This window comes from Delphinus delphis, chromosome 8 (assembly GCF_949987515.2).
Source record: "Delphinus delphis chromosome 8, mDelDel1.2, whole genome shotgun sequence".
Classification (NCBI taxonomy): domain Eukaryota; kingdom Metazoa; phylum Chordata; class Mammalia; order Artiodactyla; family Delphinidae; genus Delphinus; species Delphinus delphis.
This window is the reverse complement of record NC_082690.1, coordinates 64,337,388-64,357,053: the sequence shown is the minus strand read 5'-3', so window position 1 is coordinate 64,357,053 and position 19,666 is coordinate 64,337,388. Positions and strand designations below refer to the sequence as shown.

The 19,666-nt window shown below is 48.9% G+C and overlaps 2 protein-coding genes across 2 annotated transcripts; one reads left to right on the top strand and one right to left on the bottom strand.

Annotated features, from left to right (window-relative positions):
- The first annotated feature begins 1,901 nt into the window (after window positions 1-1,901).
- C8H11orf16 (chromosome 8 C11orf16 homolog) lies at window positions 1,902-11,053 on the top strand. Its single transcript, XM_060018452.1, has 6 exons — window positions 1,902-2,257; window positions 3,488-3,644; window positions 5,457-5,691; window positions 6,329-6,985; window positions 9,729-9,949; window positions 10,697-11,053. Exons 1-5 carry the CDS (start codon window positions 2,091-2,093, stop codon window positions 9,947-9,949), a joined length of 1,437 nt encoding a protein of 478 aa, XP_059874435.1. The 5' UTR covers window positions 1,902-2,090; the 3' UTR covers window positions 10,697-11,053.
- A 32-nt stretch (window positions 11,054-11,085) lies between these two features.
- Window positions 11,086-19,208, bottom strand: AKIP1 (A-kinase interacting protein 1). Its single transcript, XM_060018454.1, has 5 exons — window positions 18,760-19,208; window positions 18,198-18,278; window positions 15,765-15,869; window positions 14,355-14,426; window positions 11,086-11,523 (listed from the first exon to the last, which is right to left on the bottom strand). Exons 1-5 carry the CDS (start codon window positions 18,979-18,981, stop codon window positions 11,380-11,382), a joined length of 624 nt encoding a protein of 207 aa, XP_059874437.1. The 5' UTR covers window positions 18,982-19,208; the 3' UTR covers window positions 11,086-11,379.
- Between the last annotated feature and the right edge of the window lie 458 nt (window positions 19,209-19,666).

Here is a 19,666-nt window from a genome sequence, read left to right as displayed (position 1 = left end):
CACCCCATTCCCTCCACCCCAAAAAGAAAATCACAGTCTTGCAAATGCATCCTTCTGTCTTAGCTCTTGCTTCCTACCAAGACGGAATGGAATATTCTCCTTCTTCCTTTCACCATTGAAATCCCACCTATCTTATTCAGGAAGCCGCCTCTCATAGCCAGAGACTAAATCCCTCAGCCTTTAGGGTAACAGTCGTTCTCCTGGCTGCAAAATTAAGCTCTGTGAGGGTAGACATCAGTTAGGATGCTTTTGGTGGCAACCGATACAAAAATCTGATAAAAATTGGTGTAACCAATAAAGGGAATTTATTGGTTTACATACCTTAACTTCTAGCGGTAGGGCCGCCTTCAGGCAGGGCTCAACACTGTTCCAAGAACCTGTTTTCTTTAGGTCTGTCCTCTCTGGGAATAGCTTCAGTGTCCCAGAAAGACTGTCAGAAGCTCCCAGAACCTCAAGCTTTCTTATTTATGTATAGGAGGAAAAAGAAAGTCTATAACCCAGGATTTCCAACAAAAGTTTTGAGATTCATTCTGATTCCAGAGGCACGGGAACATGCCCATGCCCTAGTGGCCAGGGGATGGAATGTGCTGATGGACACTTATGAATCGGGGGGTACAGTTAGCCTCTCCTAACCACACAGAGCCACAACAGAAACGGGAACTGGTGGAAGGCAGGGATGGATGGGGTAGAGACAACCACAAACGTCCCTACATACTTTTTTGGTCTTCTGCACTGAACACAGTGCTCGGCACACAGCCAGTGCACAATGACTGTCAGATGCCTCAAATACCAGCCTCCTCCTCTGGATGTTCAAATGAGAGCTGAATCTAGACTTCTGTTCCTTTGGTCCCCATTGTCCACTCCCACCACCCCAAGATCATTACACCTCTGCTCCTCAGCAGTCCTGTCTGTTACAGACAAACATGCCCACACTTTTGGTTATTTTTTTTTTTTTAAACTAAAGACAAATTCTAGCTTAGAGTCCTTAGGCCACCCAGTGGTTCCCTCCACTCCAGCCTCCTGCCCGCACCGGGTGAAGGCAGGTCAATAGCCTTGAGTCTCTGGGGGACCAGCTCCCCCCATCACGAGACTCTCCTGGGATCCGTGAGGGCTGCACACCGTGACGGACTCTTCCGGCAGAGGGGAAGCCCGAGCTTTTGGGGAATTGAGGTCGCACTGGCCTTTCCCGCCAACACCCCTTCCCCAGAAAGGCGGAGAACTACCCCCTACCCTCTCGCCCCGCGCATGCGGCCTAAGGCCCCAGCCCCCCTCTGCACATGCTCAGTACACGCCCTCGGCCAGCTGGCTCGCATCCATGGCAACCTGCTAGGCAACCAGGAGTCAGTTGGTCTGAGGCCGTGAACTCCAACTGTTGGAAGGGGCTGAGGCTGAGGTGGAGTTTGAGGCTGTGATTAAGTCCCTTTGGGGTCAGAGCTGTGGACTTGGGCAGGAGCAGACTCAACAGGGCCGTGGTGGGCTGGGCCAGCGGAGTGGTATCTCGGGCCCTGGGTGGCCCTGTCGCCTCTGAGCACGTCTACGGAGGCCACAGCCTTGGGCTCTCAGCTCGGTCTAGTCCCGCAGGTGACTGGGTTAGGAGGGAAGTCTGTGGCTTGGGTTAGGGGTCAGTTTGTCACCAGGACTACGATTTGCGAAGGGGCGTGTGGTCTTACCCCCGAAGCCCCTACAACTGGGGTGGAGATGGGGGAAAAAAACTAACGTATGTTGAGCTACTTAAATATGCCAGGTGCTTTCCATATCTCATCTCCTGGGCGGTAACTGAAGCACCGAGGTGAAGTGAGCACGCAGCCAGCAGGCTGTGAAGGATTTACTACAGCTAAATCCTTCTCTGAAATCCCAGCTCTTGCTCTTTCAACCCCTCCCCTATTTCCTGAGCTGAGCCTCCCCGGGCAGGTGATTCTGGGGACACCCTGCGCGTCGGTGGGACCGGGTGCGCCCGCAGAGAGGCCGCAAACCGCAGAGCTGAGCCCAGCCCCGGCCAGGCGCCCTCTCCTGGGCTGTGGGCTGCGACTCAGATAAACAGCAACTCAGATAATAGTGCCGCTTGTTCTCAGGTGTTTTCTCCCAAGGAAATGGACTCCTCCCCCGGGCCTGGGATGCCTTTGCCCAAATACTGCAGCATGGCCACAACCCTGAAGGCCCCTGCCTGGGCCGGCACTGCTCCTCCCTGGGAACTCTCCTTCGCCTGCCCTCTCACCTCCCAAGCACCCTGGCTCACCCGGCAGAGGCCTCTCACCAGGTATCGATCTCGGCTTCCTTTTTCCTCTCTGTTCTTGGTTCTAGATGGTGGGAGAGATGGCCCAGGAGGGAAAGAGCTTGCTTCCTGGGAAGGCTGAAAGGGTTCTTTACCGTGTGGGCTCTGAGTTGCTTGGGGTTTAATATTCCCCTAGTCTAAACTGCACTCCCAGTGACATCAAGGGTTGACCTGGCTTTCATCCCACCTTTTAGCGGAGTGGCAGATGTCAGAGTTGGCATGTGTGAAGGAAGGCAGTCAGGCATCATCAGTTATAAACTTCTAGCTCATTTTACCATCAGCTCTGAGACTGGCCATGGGACTACATGAGCAATTAGGGTTTCTGCTACCAACCGCTAAGGTGAGGTCTCCAGGTCCCTCCTCAAGTTCCCTCAGTTATCCTGGCTTTTTGTGAATGGTATCTTTAGTTGGCTGTCTACAGTGTGAATACAAGAGGGGAAAGGAACCTCAGCCTGTAAGCACATACAGGTTGTGCAAGTCCCAGGGATTCATGTCCAAGCTATTCAAGTCAGTCTGCCCAGGTTAGAGACATGCCAGCTTGAACACTTTAGCCCCTTTCTTGATTCACTTGTGTGGACCATCTCATTCAAAGCCTGTATCCGGGCTTGCCCACAAAGTAAACAGGTTTTTTCGGAAACCCAACCCTGACTCAACAATTCCCTACAGCTTGGTCCTGTCCACAAAATTTCCCAGAACTAGCTTCTCCTTTTTTCTGTCTCACGGCCTCCTAGTCAGCTCCTCTGTGCTTCCTGTGCTCAAACACCTCCTCCTCTCTTATTACCCCACAGTGCTCAGCCTTCTTGCAATTTTGCTCCTTTGGCATCACCATCCAAGCCTCCATGCCTCATTGTGGAATCCCACACACCGCCTCAGAATTTCCCTTCCTGGAAGTCTTTCCTGGCCTGCTGTCTAGTCTCAGACCAGCACTCATAACCAGAATACATAAAAGCTAATCCCACCCTGATTACCTTGAAACAATTCCCAATCCTCAAACGACGGTTCCCTTCACTCTCCTCTCCTTCTGCCCCTTCCAGTAGTTTACCTTATCTTACTGGAAGTCACAGATTGCCACTCTTTACATGGATTTCTGTTCCATATTGCCTTATCTGTCATGCACACACCATGGCGCTGCTCAGATCTAACTCTGAAACGTGTTTCTTGATGGTTTTAGGGCTTGGTTTTCTCTACTCCCTAATTCCGTTTGCTTTTTCCCAGATATGCATCTCATGACCCGTGTCTCCACATTGCTGACCCAGCATGGCAGGGGCCTGGCTGGCTGAGAAGAGGTGGAGATGCTGCGGACGCATGGGTCCTGGCAAGAAGGGAAGCAGATGGCTTTTATTACAGGGCTCAGATAAAGGCTGCTCCCGAGGCAAGTCCCTAAGTCCCAGCATCTCCCCATATGCTCCTCTGGATGGCCCTGTCATACCTGATATGCCTCAGCTGTGTGTGCCCAGCAGTTCAGTTTCTTGGATAAGCACAGATCTTCCATGGTCAGGATGCAGAAGTGAAAATGTAATGTCAGTGAGTGCATTAATTTGCTAGGGCTGGGTAACAAAGTGGCACAAGCTGAGTGGCTTAAACAACAGAAATTGTCTCTCGGTTCTGGGGACTGGAAGTCCAGGTGTTGTTAGGGTTGGTGATTCTGAGGGCTGTGAGGGAGGATCTGTTCCATGCGCCTTTCCTAACTTCTGGTGGTTTGCTGGCAATCTTCGGTGTTCCTTGGCTTGTAGAAGCATCCCCTGATCTTGGCCTTCATATTCACATGCTGTTCTCCCTGGGTGCATGTCCGTGTTCAAATTTCCCCTTTTTGTAAGGACACCAGTCATTGGATTAGGGGCCCACCCTACTCAGTTGTACTCAGTGTGACTTTGTCTTAAGTCGTTACATCTGCGATGACCCTATTCCCAAATAAGGTCACGTTCTGAGGTACTAGGGACTAGGACATCAACATATGAATTTGGTGGGGTAAATATTCAATCCATAACAGTGAAGAAAATATACAGTAAAAGCACTTTGTTCAGGAAAATTCAGTGTGTCAAATGATGGGCGCCAGCCTAAGGGAAAGAGGAGCAAGATGTGTGTTCCTCGTGTAAGCCTGTGTCCCTCCACACAGGAGCACGGTGCCTGCGTGCTGGGGCCAGGCCTGGGCTTTACTTTGGTGGTTACTTGCTTCTTTGGGATTTTTCTCTTCCCAAAAAGAGTCAGACTTTGTGAATGTGGATCCATAGAGGGAAAACAAGTGTGATTTCTAAAAATATATATAAATGATAGAATTTCTAATCAAAAGTCATTTTCAAGTAACTAATATGTAATTTCAAATGAAATATTAACAGGGTTTTGCTCAAATATAGATCCTGTCTAGTGGTTTGATAAAAGTCAATTTGTAAGCTTGTTCTTTTAATTAGCTTAGTATTTCTCCTGCCCTCTCTGCCAGGCTGCTCATTTGCTTCCTTTGCCCAGCCTCCCCTCATGGACGTAATGGCAGTGCAGAGGGCTGCTCCAACAGCCCCAGCCTGTCCTCGCCCGAGAGGGCCTGTGGATGATACCCCACCCCTGGCTGGCCGCGGACACAGGGACAACACTTCCTGGGAGTGCTGGGAGGACGGGGTGTGCTTGGGGAAAGATCCAGAGGACCCAGGTTACTCCTGTGAATTGCAGGCCAAATATAAAGATAGGAGAAAAACAAAACAAAACAAAACAGGAGGGCTTCCCTGGTGGCACAGTGGTTGAGAGTCCACCTGCTGATGCAGGGGACACGGGTTCATGCCCCAGTCCGGGAAGATCCCACATGCTGCGAAGCGGCTGGGCCTGTAAGCCATGGCCGCTGAGCCTGTGCTTCCAGAGCCTGTGCTCCACAACGGGAGAGGCCACAACAGTGGGAGGCCCGCGTACCACCAAAAAAACAAAACAGGAAAAGGAAGAGCACGGGACAGGAAAGACAAGAAGTGATAAACAAGAGTTGCCACGGCAAGAAGCAGAAGGAAGAGCGTCCGCCTCACAGCCGGCCTGTCTCTGCCATAGTGGGCTCCCGAGCAGCGCCTGGCCCTGCCCTTTCCCTAACTGGGCCTTGCCGCATGCGAGGGGGACCCTGGGTCTGGCCCTAGGCGTTGTAGGGAACCATGGTGCTCCCTGTAGTACTTCCTAATGCCAGGTCTTATTCTGAGTGTTTTCTTTCCCACAGCTGGAGAGGCAGGGGTTCCTGCTGGTGGAATTTGAGGCTCCCCTTGTCACATGCCCAGGGCTGCCAGCCCAGCGGCAGAGCGTGGTCTTGGAGGAAGATGTCATTCAGTTCTCGCCATCCGTGGAATACTCACTGCGCCTTGGGGACAAGGTGCTGGCACTCTGGGGACCAGACCAACAGTGCTATGGCCCCGGCACCATTCCTTTGGGCTTGGAGGCAAGAGACCCCCAGAGAGGTAAGGGAGCGCTCTGGCCTCCCAGTCCCCAGGAGCCAGGCTGGTGATCAGGCTGAGGAGAGAGCAAAGGGTGTCTCTCCAGCTTAGGGGTCTTAGAGGCTTAAAAAATCCTTACCCTTTCACTTGCAGCTTCGTCCTGAGGGTGGCCACAGAGAGACAAATCATATTTTTCAGATTATAAAATATTCTTTATCAGGGCAAAATAGCCCAAGGCTACTATGTCTATGTTGGTTACTTAACCTATGGTGTGGTGAGGTTATCCTGGGGTCACACCAGTACTCATGACTGGTCCCCCACCAAGTCGTCCAGGGACTGGGACAGTCCCCTTGTGCGAGGCCAGCCAGTCAGCATCGTTGTGTTCAGAGAAGCGACAGAAGGAGGTTTCTCCTTCCCTTCCCCCACCTGCGGATGCATCTTGGTTTTGACGTGAAAACCAAGACATGGCGGCACAGGAAGGGGTAGTAAACATGGGGCAGGTGAGGAATGTCCCTGGCAGGCTCTCCAGGGAGAGGTGCACACAGGCGGAAGCAGAGCAGAGGGGCTGTGATGAGGCTTTGCTTCTGGGGAGAGGAGAACCCTTATCCCATGATATGAAAGAGGCGGCTGTAACAAAATGGTGACCTTTTCTGTTATGTAGCATCCAAAGAAGAAGAAATTACTGTTCACTTCTGGAATGGCAGGACAGCTCCTGTGCCTCTTGGAGGGGTCAGGTGGGTGCCCCCAGCTGTCTGGAAGAAGGCTGTGGACAGGCTGCACAAGCCTTTCACCACGGAGCACCCCAGGCCCCTCCTCTGGGCCCCTTGCTGCTCTCTGGTGGGGCCGGTCGCTGGATGTGTCACCGGCGGGCTTCCTCTGACCGCTCCATTCCTGTGCCCTCCCTGCCACCCGCATGCCTGCTGCCAGCTGCTGGGCCAGGGCTGCCTCTGCTGCCGCCCCTTGGCTGGACCCACCTGGTGGCCTCTAACCAGAACTTCAGGGGTCACAGCCAGAGAGCATCCAGAGACGGAGCTGAAGCCCACGGCACAGCTTTTGCCCCTTGAGGGTCCTAAGGAGGAAGAAGTAGCAGTGCAGGCTCCCATGGCTGTTTCTTCCTCCTCTACCTCCTCTTCTTCTGAAGAGGAGGATCTGGAGAATGAGCTGAAGATGGGCCTTCCCCAGAGGCTGCTGGTGGACAGCACAGGCAACACGGCCCCCGTCCTTCTTGAGGAGTCTCCAAGGAGGCAGGGTGGCCTCTGCCAGCCGGAATGGAGGTACTGGAGGAGAAACGGGTCCGAGCCGCATCCCAGGAAGCCAGGTAGACCTTTTCCTAAGGCAGGGCTGAGGCCCCTGCTCCCTTCCCTCCCATGTGTCTCTCAGGAATCTGATGCACATGTCCGCTGTGCTGGGATTGGAAGTAACACTTCGTCATGTCAAAGGAGGGGCTGTGATAAGAGGGAAACGTGGGTTTTATTGATTAAATGGAAACCTAACAAGAAAGGATGGGCAGATCTTTGTGCTAAGATTTGCATCCCTATTTGACAACTGTCTTTTCTTTGTTCACTAGTCTCTACCGGCAGGACTCTGCCACTGTCCATTTCTACCCTCCCCTCCCTCATTTTCCTTGGAGGCATTGATTTTTCTCTAGATGTACAGTCAGAATGCCTCCAGGTGTTGACTGGAGTCTTTCAGCACCCTGAGAAGCACAGAAACGGGTCTTTAAACACTGGCCATCAGACCCTACTCTCCAGATGGGCCCCTTAGGAAGTCAGAGCGGGAGGAACCAGGCACAGCCTTATGCGTCTCACTCTACCACTGAGAGGGGAGGCAGTGTCATTGTCATCGGCAACCTGCAGCCATCCCCAAACTTCTCTACCCAAGCAACATGCCCGTGTAGGTTTAGAGCAGTGTATCATTGATATGCCTCATGCCGTGCGGTCTAAATTCCCAGTGGGGCCCAGAAAGAGCAGATGCCTAAGGCAGCCGGCAGAGCTTTGTGAAGGAGGTGACTTGGATAAGCCAGCCCTAGACTAGATTCTTGGGGCCCTGTGCTGACTAATTCAACCTCAGTGAACTAAATGAACATCCACTCTGGGGCAGGGATACTGAGGGCTAAAGAATACCACCGCTAAGGGCATAAGGATCTGTAGGCACTGCCCACACTGGGACTCATTGTGGGTCCCCATGGGAAGCCATTGCCCTATTTTCAGGACAGCTGCTCAACCAGAAGGACCTCTTAGCCCACGAGGATTTTAACCTTACACCAGGAGTAAGGCCTTTATTAGTCTTCAGTTCCAGGAGGCTGAGAAATTGTTGCTACACTGAGAAACCTTCTTGGGGGACTCCTCTGGACCCCTGGGCTTCGGAGTGGGCAGGGATGGATGTGTTGGCTGCTGTTGTATTTTAGATGAGGTTCCTCCCTTGGCTTTCGAGGTGTGTGATCTTTCCCCCACCTCTGAGAGGGAAATAAGTAGAGGGACGAGAAGCTATAGCTATGACTAGCTGGGCTCTTCCTCCCCTCCCTGAGAGGACACTTTGTATTGAAAATATAAAGGTAGGAGCAGGGATAGGTGTTCCTGGGCCTCCTTCCTTGCAGTGAAAGGCCTTGGTAGAAGCTGCTTGGAAGCAGCTGTTTCTACAGGGTATGCCCTCCAACAAGTGATAATATAAAGAAAATGGTGCCAAAGTCTAGAGTTTTCAAGCTAAATTCTCCATAGTTTCCACTGCCCTCCTGCTTCAGCACAGACTGGAGAAAGAAAAGCTGTATCTCGGGCTTCCCTGGTGGTGCAGTGGTTGAGAGTCCGCCTGCCGATGCAGGGGACGCGGGTTCGTGTCCCGGTCTGGGAGGATCCCACATGCCGTGGAGCGGCTGGGCCCGTGAGCCATGGCCGCTGAGCCTGCGCGTCCGGAGCCTGTGCTCCGCAACGGGAGAGGCCACAACAGTGAGAGGCCCGCATACCGCAAAAAAAAAAAAAAAAGAAAGAAAGAAAAGAAAAAAAAAGAAAAGCTGTATCTCTCCAACAGGGAGGAGTCTCTGGGGCAGCAACTGAGGTGGCATGAGACCAGTCTCAGGGAGAGGAATGCCAGTGGGGTAACCAGAAGCCATGGCGGTCAGACCTGCCCCAGACTCCAGGCCTGCATTCCCATGGCTGTGGCCTGCTCCATGGCGTTCTATCCAGACTGGTTCTAAACCTGACTGAGGCCAAACAAATCTTCCCTGGCCCCAAGCATACACCGCTCTTATCGCCACTACCCACGCACCCACACCTACATTCAGCCTCTCTCCCCGCATCACCATATTTAAACAGATCCACTCTAAAGTTCCCCCGCACCCAAATACATTCTAATAATTGGCTATAAGGAGAAATACAGTATCTTCAGGTACTTGGCCTGGCTTTCCTCTAGGTACTGGATCATTTGTTATGCTCTGGGCAAAGGTTAATTCTTGGAGCTGAACCATGAGAATCAGTGAGCCTGCCTTCTGCCAGGTCCTATCTCTGCACCCAAAGCTATGGAGAGTATGCCTGCATGGGGCGTGGAGAAAGGGCCATCTCCAGCCCCCATCCCAGATGGAGTGCTGCACACCACACTAACTAGCGAGGTGAACTGGGGAAGTGAAGCTTGTAAAACGACGTGTGTGCCTGGGCTAGAAACAATGGCAAATACCAGAGCTTTGCTTCTCTCCCCTCCAGATCTTGTATCCTTTTAAGGAAATGTGCTGCTTTGCTTCTCCTAACTGCGCTTGATTACCATCAAGCACTGATGCTTCACAGTCTGGTCTGAGGCTCTACCTCTTAAGGATCCTCTTGTATGGGTCCTCCGCCCTCCACACTTTTGGATCCTTTTAGTTGCAGGCAGTGAGGTTACTGTCTGAGACTAACCTAACAGTCCTAGAGGGCCAGGATTCATGCCAGCAGTCATGCTGCTCTCCACCCTCGTTTATGACTGAAACAGGGTTCAGACAGTTAAGGGATTCTGTGATCCTTGATACACTTCTACATAAGTCAAGTCTAATCCCATCAAAATGGTGGCATATTCAACTAACTGAATTTTGGGTTTAGGAACAAGACTTTGCAACATCGGGAAAGAAGAGAAGGGCAACAAACAACAGAAAGTGAAAACTGCAGCAGCGGGGAGTCCCAGGGAGCTGGTCCTGGACGCCACTGGCATGAAGCCACTACAGATCTTGCCAGAGGAAGCTGAACACAAAAAACTGAGTCGGGGTACTGCGGCACATCAGGAGACCAGAATTCCCCCTAAACGAAAAGCCCCAAGGATCTAGGTAAAGCAGATGGCTGGGAAGGGGCTTCTGAAGGACTCTTTCCATGGTTGTTTGACCTTCTGGGGTCATACCACTTTTGAGAATGATAAAACCGATGGCCCCTCTTCCCAGAAAACTGCACACACCCACAGTTTTGCATATGATTTCAGAAGGCTTACAGAACCCACGAATTTCATCACTAGGGGTGCAAGGATCCCCAGTTAACTGACCCCTCTACCCTATGGTGGTGGGCATGGGCCTGCTTTACTAGGCCCTCGGTCCGTGAGAGTCTGTTCTTTGCTAGGAATGCGAATACAGCTCTACTTAAACCTTTGTATTCTTTTTTTTAGATATATATATTTTTTGATGTGTACCATTTTTAAAGTCTTTTATTGAATTTTTTGCAATATTGCTTCTGTTTTATGTTTTTTTGGTGCTTTGGCTGTGAGGCATGTGGGATCTTAGCTCCCCGACCAGGGATAGAACCCGCACCCCCTGCATTGGAAGGTGAAGTCTTAACCACTGGACTGGCAGGGAGGTCCCCAAACCTTTGTTTTCATCATATAAAATACTGGCCTTTTTCCTGAGGAAAGACATGTTCAAAATGAGGTGACTCCCTAGGCAACTAAACTGAGAGATGCAACAATACTGTTGGTGTGGTAGCTTAAAGATGTTTAGGACACATCAATGACTTTGTAATTTTAAGGATAGAAAGTCACTGATTTTAAAGTCAAAATAAGACTCTCAGGATTTTTTTTTCTCTTGTAGGAAGCTAAAGAGTAGATACCTGAGGAGGAGTTAGTTACAAAGTGGCTGACACAAGGCCTTCTTCTACGGAAATGGTACAGTGCAGGCCACAGGTGATAGTCCAATAAGCAGCAGCATCTTCACCCCAGGAAGACATCCCTGCAGATAAGTGGCAGGAAGGCACCTGTCCTAAGGGGCACAGGAGTGTGGCGGCCCTGGCGAGGGCTCCCTTCCAGGGGCCTGGTGCGATCTGCTTGAGGATGCCTCTTCCACAGAAGCTACAGAACATGGTTGGCCTGCTTTGGGCAAATGTGTCCACAGCCTCTCTGCCATCTTTTCATGAAGCCTCAGTCGTACATGAGCAACATTTTGTTTTGACTTCTTAATGCCAATAAAAAGGAATTCTCTTCATTTCCAAATTTCTCACTTTATTATCATAATTAACCTTTACTTGGAAAGCAAGCAGTAAAAACTATTCAGACAGCATCATTACATTATTACTTCAGGCAGAAGAGGGTGAAGGGACTTTCAAGTTAAAATAGGCACTGAAAGAGACAAACTCCAGTTCCTAGGAAGGCTGACCCTCTACAGTCAGCATTAAAAGCAGGATTAATGTGTAAACTTTAAGAGGATATATGGTAGCTTTATTCTTCTTGATACTTAAAAAACAAACAAGAAAAAGGCGATGTCTGTGATGGTCAACATCATATGGGGAAGACCAAGTCCACACTTTGTCCTGAATCAACTGCTACCATGTAAGTCTTCTTGGTCAAGTCATTTACACCCACAGTGATGGAATAGGTCCCTGGATATACTTCTATGTAGAGGTCCTTAGAGATGTTCTCAGCCTGGAAGGAAAAGTGGATATTAGCAGTTTAGAGATTTTATGTACCAGTGCCGTCAGGTCACCTCCACCCGGCTCCCTCTGTGTGTGATGGAGTGAGGTACTAACGTGGGAGAAGGAGGTCCTGCTTTCAAGGCTTGGCTTGGCAACGTAATAGGACTGCCATTTAGGCCAGTCTCAGCCTCTCCTTATGCTTGTTTCCTTATTTCTAAAATTAGCTCACAAATAAGCATGTATGTGAAAACACTAAATTGTTATAGGAACATGAAGGATCATAAAAGGAACACTCTGGTTGGAGCAGAAAGGTTAAGAATCAGGTAGAGGGAAAGGCTAATGACGATTGCTTTGGGGCTCAAAAGTAGGCAGTGGCACTTGTTATCACAGATCAGCAGTAATGGCAAGGCGCTGTGGGATAATGAGAAGTATTCTTTTTAACTGTGCTTTGCTAAGTTCATTATTAGGAGGATGGAACATTTCTTTTCACCTAAAGCTGAGAACACTATGAGTAGATTCCACTTTGTCATGCAGAAAGTCAGCTGGCTGGCTAAAGCCCTCCCTTGGGAGACCGGTTCTCCTATGCAGATGGTCCCCGACTTATAATGGTCAGACTTACGGTTTTTTGATTTTACGATAGTGTGAAAGTGATACGCATTCAGTAGAAACCGTACTTCCAATTTTGAATTCTGATCTTTTCCCGGGCTGGTGATGTGCAGCACAATACTCTCTCGTGATGCTGGGCAGCGGCAGTGAGCGATCTCCCAGTCAGCCACGAGGATCACGAAGGTAAACAACTGATACACTTATAACCATCCTGCACCCATACAACCAGTCTGTTTTTCACTTTCACTACAGCATTCAATAAATTATCAATACATGAACTATTCAAAACTTTATTATAAAGTAGGTTTTGTGTCAGATGATTTTGCCCAACTGCAGGGTATGTAAGTGTTCTGAGCACATTTAAGGTAGGCTAGGCTAAGCTATGACGTTCAGTAGGTTAGGTGTATTAAATGCACTTTTGGACTTCCCTGGTGGTGCAATGGTTAAGAATCCGCCTGCCAGTACAGGGGACACGGGTTCGAGCCCTGGTCCAGGAAGATCCCACATGCCACGGAGCAACTAAGCCTGTGCACCACAACTACTGAGCCTGTGCTCTAGAGCCCCCGAGCCACAACTACTGAGCCTGCATGCCACAACTACTGAGCCTGTGTGCCTAGAGCCCGTGCTCTGCAACAAAAGAAGCCACCGCAATAAGAAGCCCATGCACCGCAACAAAGAGTAGCCCCTGCTCACTGCAACTAGAGAAAGCCCGCGTGCAGCAACGAAGACCCAACGCAGCCAAAAATAAATAAATAAAAATTTAAAAAAAAAATGCACTTTTAATTTATGATATTTTCAACTTACAATGGGTTTATCAGGACGTAAGTCAAAGAAGATCGATACTGCAAAACACTGGAAGCTGGAGTTAGTGGAAAGATTTATGTTTAGAGCTGAGCTGAGCACAAGCCATTCTCCAAGGACAGACTTCATGCCCGGCTGGTAAGTGGTCATGGCAGATATGCAGGCAGAGGAAGGGTCTCAGCTCAAATGGCCAAAGAGCAGAGTCACAAACCAGAAAAGAGCCTGTAATTAAGAGCCAAAGTGCCTATCCCACAACTGGGAGACCACTACCAATGCTTACTCAATGCTCAGAAGGAGCCACAGGCAGAAGCTGTCATTTCTACACCACCCCTGGGGGTGGGGGGCAGGTGGACCAAACTACTGCCAGTAAATTCTGCTAGGAGGAATAAATGATAATATTTATACTTTTATGAAACTTCCTCTCTTTCCATCTTGCAAATAGATTTGAAGCCAAGGTTTTCCGAAGCTGCTTTATGCTATATCCTTTCATGCCCAGTTACTGCAAAATTGGAGGCTTATCATCATTTAACTGACGTGAATGTGTATGACAATGCCACAACTATTTATTAGTCATCAACTATGAAAATAAACAAAAGGTTTCAGAAAATACAGCTGTATCAGAATTGCAGAAAGCCAAGGATGCTTCATTTGTCTGCATAAAAGGTGCAAGATTGGCCTCTGTGATTCCTACACTGTGAACATCAGGAAGATTAGCATTACCAAAATACAGTAAGTATTAGAGGCATGTAAGCCTAACAACTTGTACTAAAAGCAGAATAGTCTTAGTTGCTACTAACTCTAGTATATTCTGAATCCTGGCTAGTAGCACACTGTATGCAAACAAAAATTAAGCAAACTATTGCAGCAACACGCCAGAGTTCCATTCCTCAGAATTCCAGCTCTTCCAAGTTCCAAAAGATTCCGTGGGTTCATGAACTAATGAATATTTTATCCTAAAAACATCACTGTATGTTTTCACAGAGAAACATTTGCGGAAAATAGGAACAAATCCCTTCAAATGTTTTGGAACCTGATCTAACCAAATGTATACGTTTCAGAATTTCAGCAATGGTTTTCACTTTGTAAGCAGGAGGGTCAGGCCCCTCCTGCTGCTTGAACAGATGGTGGAATTCCAACAGGACCCAGTGCCAGCCCAGCTGAGCTGTAGGAATGGAGATATGAATACTTTGCATTCTTTCCAACCGCAACTATGAGTTCAGGCACAAAGAGTATCCCTGAAATTTCAAGTGAAGGAAGGATACCAAGAAAACATAATTTTCCACTGAACTAAAATGTTGTACACTGTCCCCAAGGGTAAAAATATCCCAACTTAAAAATACTATAGATCCAGTACAAAGAACCCTATAGTAACCAGATCAGTTCATGGAATTGCAGTGGTGGTGGAGCCCAGTACCCTAGAAGTTCTGTACTCACAGGCTGGGATGCCTCTAGCGCACACTCTGACGTCTGACGGATGCCTCCGACACCAAGGGGGGTGTCTTTTCTCTGAAGAGTGAGGTAGAAACATTGATTAGGGCCCAAACTTTGACTTCTGGATGGTAGAAAATTTTTCCTACTTAATTAGGAACTAACAATTGTTCTGTCAGTGTTTTCCAAGTTGTCACCTAAGTTCTTAAGGCTTTTAGTGAATTCTGCAAAGTATTTTTAGTCAGATGTTTACCATGATTACCTTTTATCCTTACATGGGCTTTGGACTCAGATAGACCTGAGTTTGAATCCTATCTCTGTCATTTACTGAGACGGACAGATTAATTTCTCTATGCCTTGGTTTCCTAGTCTATAGCTTCGGCATACTACGCTGTAAGGAAGATCTAAAGGGCAAAAGTGATTGACATTTAACAGGCTCTCAGAAAATAGAATTCTCTTCCAAGGTTCTCCCAGCAGTGGGAGTACTAGAGGGGAAGAGGCTGAACTGAGAAAGTCAATTTCCCTTAGAGGCACCAATTTACGTCTTATAGGAAGGGATGGGAGGGATACGAATGACTCTTGCCCACATATAACTCCCTTAGGGTCAAGTACTCTTAAGAGGGCCTAGGCCAGGGCAGAAGAGGAAGCCCAGGATCCAGGCTCTGGTGCTACCCCTTGTACCCCAGGCCAGGGAAACAGGATGGCTCACATCCCTGCGGCCACTCTCCCGTCCCTTCCCTAAACCCACAGGCCAGAGAAGTCAGGAATCCAACCTGTGGATTAGACTCTGAACTTAAGTTTGCTATCTTTGAGTACAACCAGGGGAGTTTAAAAAGAAAAACAAAAGCAAAAAGAGCCTACTCTCCCCAGAAACAACAACAAAGGACTCCTGTTGAATCAGTTCAACAAGTAGAGTCTTTGGCTTCCCAGAGTGACATGTGGTAAAATACAGGTAATTTGCAGTGAGAGGCTTGTAATTGTTATCTTTAGGAAAAGCATTTTGTTAAAAGAAACCCTCACCTTGCATTTCCTTTTTTAAAATTACCAAAGACATGATACTTATCACTACCTTAGAGTGAAATATGTGATTATTAAAAATCTCTTTCATATCCCTAGATGCAGAAGAGGATATTTGAAAGGCCTTTTGTTAAGCCTGTCCAAGAATCCCTTGGCCCAGGACTGCAGGTTCAACTGAAGATCCGACAGAGGCATTAATATCTTATTTTGGACAAAAACTCCTATTTCATGTTCATTGCTGTAAGTTCTCTAAGGCTGGGAGGTGATAGATTTCTGTGGAGCGCTGTAATGCTGAGTCACCCAGGCATCCAATAATACAATCCAGCAGGAGCTCCAAGATGTAAGGCCTCCTATCTTGGGAAGCTGAGGGCACAGCACAGCACAGCTGAGGATACATACCTGACCATTCCCAGTGTCCGAGCACAAGTGCAGCTTCGACTTCCCTCTGTGATAACGATAGACGTGGGTTGCCCCTCCTTCCTCTGGCACAGATGAATAATATTTCTAGAGAAGTAATGTGAAAGATGCTGGGTAACCAAATAGACTGGTCAAATTTTCAAAAAACTCCTTGTTACTTGGGCAAATGTGGTTAAGGAGGGAGGCAAGAGAGCAAAGGTAAATTACCTGCCCTCTTGAGAGGCCTTTGAAGTCATATAACAAATCTTAGCCCGTGTAAAGTGGCTGCAGAGAAGGAAACTGCACTTCGCCTTACTTTGCTGCCATCTGCTGCCTCTGTAGGGCAAGAACTCTGGCAACTCAAGCTGGGTAGGACCATGCTCTCTGCCAGGTTAAATAATTTTCACAACATCCTCACCCCGAGGTCAAATACACAAGCCCTTTCATCTCCTCTCATGACAAGTTCTGACAAACAGGTCTGGGTTTACTAAGTCTCAGACAAGGACAAGAGAAGAGAGAGGTGCATCTCCTTGAGATTTAGAAATGCAACAGGAAATATAACATAAACCCAACAGCTATGCAGCCGTTCTCCCCATGCGGAGGAGGGGAGGGAGAAGACTCCGATTTAAGCAAAAATAATCCAAAGGATCAGAATGCAGTTTTTTTCTTGTCTACTTCCTTCCTCCCCCTCAAAGTTAACCTTAGACTTGCCCCTGATTGTGACTAATGATGAGGACAACATAAGCCTGCTTGCTTTGAACAGAGGGTAGGGACAATGTTTAAGGCAAGAGACCAAAAGAATGAGAAGCTGGGGAAAGCATGTCAGGACATGACTCTAATGATGTAATTTAGGGGATGCTCCAAAATTCTGAAAGCAAACTCAAACACTGTTCTTAATTCTATTTCTAGAAAGCTGAGAGGTTCTGAGCCTCCATTCCTTAATGGAGATTTGAACTAAAGCATGAACTGAAAACCAAAACGAAGAACATCAATTTGCTAAACCTCAAATCAAAGACAAATATTATTCCTTTTACTGAACCATGAACCAAAGTGTTTAACTTGATCACTTTATAGTAGAGCCAAAGTTATGGATTTTTCTAAAACCATTTAACAAAATAATAACATAAAAATACTCTCTGAACTGTATCTCACTGGTTGGAATCCTATTTTTGGAGTCACAAGGATTTTATAAAAGATGTAGAAATATTAGAGATTTTTTGAAACTTAATATTCATTATGAAATTGAAAAGCAGGACAGAAACAAGGTATTCTCTTCCTTCTGCCGTACAGACCAAGCACCCTTACAAACACATAAGAATCATAAAATGTTAAGGCTGGAAGAGACCACAGAGTCTGTTTTAATTCCTAGAAGACAGAGAGTACCTTCCATACAGGTGATTTTCTTGAATGTTGGCTGCCTGCCTTCAACATTCCCTGAAAGTACTTAAAGATGACCTTAGTGTATGGTTTTGAGAAGAGGGCCTTTAAAACCTTTGTTCACCCACTTCAATGAATGGGACCAAAAATCTCACATAAGTACCCTGTGCTACAGTTTATGACAATTTTCTGGTGTTCATCTCTCAGTGGAAACCAAAGAAACAGACTATAAGGGCTGGAAAGGACTTGAAACATCATCATTGTACCATGTGGGAAGGTAAGGCTGAGAGAGACTAACTAGCCTAAGGCATTATAGCCAGAAAGTGGCAGAACACAGGTCTGATTCCTGGGAGGCTGCTCCTGCCATTAAGCCACACTACCTCTGATGAGGGCACTGCATCTGTGCCACATAACCACCTCTGTGGCCAACAAGTGATATAGACCCAAAGGGGCATACTTAAAAACTACATTACCAGGGGGACTTCCCTGGTGGTCAGTGGTTAAGACTCCGTGCTTCCAATGCAGGGGGTGCAAGTTGGTTGGGGAACTAGGATCCCACATGCTGTGTGGCCACACACACACACACACACAAAAGCACTCTACCTTACCAGGGACTTGGAACAGAGATTAAGATCTAATGGAGGGATTCTGTTTCAGTTTTTGCTTTGAAAACAGAGAGGCTCGGTTCCAGTTTAGAACGATCTTACTGATTAAAAAAAAATTTTCAGTTCAAAGTTTTAAATACCGCTAATATTCGGACTTGTTTTGGAATTCAGCAAATAAGCCCCGCCCCCCCAAACAATAGTGAGGGCAGATCTTTTCTGGCTTGTGCATTACTGTATCCTCATAACAGTTAAAGTTAGGCATCCAATATTTGTTGAATGAATTCTAACCTGGATTTATCACCTGGTTTAAACCCTTGGCTGATTACAACCTGCCCACGAAGGCAGGGCAGGGTGAACAGGCAGCCTCCAGATTCTCCCTAAATTCCACAAAAATCCACTTTGTGATCCATCAGCAGGCAGATCAGGGGCATGACTTTGGCTTACACCAACTTACCCCACACTGACTTGAGGTATAGTCCATGAATTCAGCCATTGTTCTGAAGGAAGCACTGAGGGTTGGGTGTCTTTCTTCTCTCTATGTGAATAAACGGCAAGTCACAGGTGAGATCTGTATTCCCTACTGGAGAAGGAAGTCATTTTGGGAATACCTTCCTTTTTACTTTTTGAAAGGCCACGGCTCGTTTAAGTCAGTAAAAGGCTCTTACTGAGAAAGAATTCCAGCTCTAAAAGGAATACACAGACATGCAATTTTTCCAGGACAAAGACAGGTTTGTTGGCTTTCCTCTAATATCAAACGGTAGCCTGTAAGAATTGTTGTAAAAAGTAACCAACCAGGGCCGAGCACTAGCGGTCTCCAGCGGTATCCTAAAGCTAGCCGATAGGAATCTGTCAAACGTCAAGAGTTTTCAAAAGGCTTTCCGGTTCACTGTCCTGATACTTAACAGCTTCCGCCAAGGACAGGATCCCTCGGGTGCTGCTGTGTGGCGTGCCCTGGTTCTCAGCAAGCCGCTGCTGAGCGAATGAATGGGCTGGTCCCGCAGCACTGGGGCCCTCACCTCTCCTGGGAGAAGGCGATGGGGGCCGGCTGCCAGCCCTCTTTCTCTGTAGGGCCGCTCCCGGGAAATGACCCCCACGCTGCCTTTGGGAAGCTCCACCGAATGCCAGTCCACCGCCCTCCTTTTAGCCCGCTCCAGCACTTCTTGACCCAGCCTAGCCGAGCGTTGCAGGGAACGTCGGTCTACTCCGTTCAGCGCCGCGGCCGCCAAACAGTTCTCCATGTCTCCCTGCGAGGGCACATAGACACAAACACCGGCGGGTTAGCGGGCCTCCGGCACCCCGCTCCAGCTCGGGGTCGGACCCAGGGCCTTGATCTCCCCGGCGACCGCCGCCCCCGGCTCCGCCCAACGCGCTCTCTAGCGGGCTTGATGTCAGGGGCGAAGGCATGCGCGCGGAGACCCTCCATTTCCGTCTCCCCCTCCCTCGCTAACAATCCCTCACCCAACCGGCCTCTCAAGGCGCATGCGCTCAGCGCACGGTCGTCGAGGGAGGGCTGGGCCTGGAGCATGCTCGCCGGCGCAGCAGGCCATTGGCGGTGCGGGGTCGAGGGGCGTGGCGGGGGCGGTGAAGCGTGCGGCCCTCACAGGACAAGCCTACTGTGTCCCGGCCGCTGCTCCTGTGAGCGGGTTGCCGGCCTAACTGCCAGAGCGTAGGGGGCGGGGCGGGGCCTGCCAGCTGGCGGGTCGCGGGAACCGGAGTCGACCCAGTGGCGGAGGCTGTCTGTCCACGCTGTCGCAGGAGGCCCTGGGTCAGGATCTGGCCCTTAGAGGTCGTCTCCGCCGCCCAACGCGGAGAACCTGGTGTAAAGTCAGGTGGTCTGTTGGGCTAAGAAATCGTGGGGAGTAAGACGCGTGCCTCCAGGTGCCTATTAATGCCTGGTCTATATTTTGGGATATCGCTACTCCA

Coding starts and splice junctions, on each gene's coding strand:
- C8H11orf16 (XM_060018452.1), top strand. CDS start 2,091: ATGGACTCCTCCCCCGGGCCTGGGATGCCTTTGCCCAAATACTGCAGC. Junction 5,692..6,328: donor GGCAAGAGACCCCCAGAGAG/GTAAGGGAGCGC, acceptor TCTGTTATGTAG/CATCCAAAGAAGAAGAAATT. Junction 6,986..9,728: donor GCCGCATCCCAGGAAGCCAG/GTAGACCTTTTC, acceptor TTTTGGGTTTAG/GAACAAGACTTTGCAACATC.
- AKIP1 (XM_060018454.1), bottom strand. CDS start 18,981: ATGGAGAACTGTTTGGCGGCCGCGGCGCTGAACGGAGTAGACCGACGT. Junction 18,279..18,759: donor ATCGCCTTCTCCCAGGAGAG/GTGAGGGCCCCA, acceptor TTATTCACATAG/AGAGAAGAAAGACACCCAAC. Junction 14,427..15,764: donor CGGACACTGGGAATGGTCAG/GTATGTATCCTC, acceptor CTCACTCTTCAG/AGAAAAGACACCCCCCTTGG.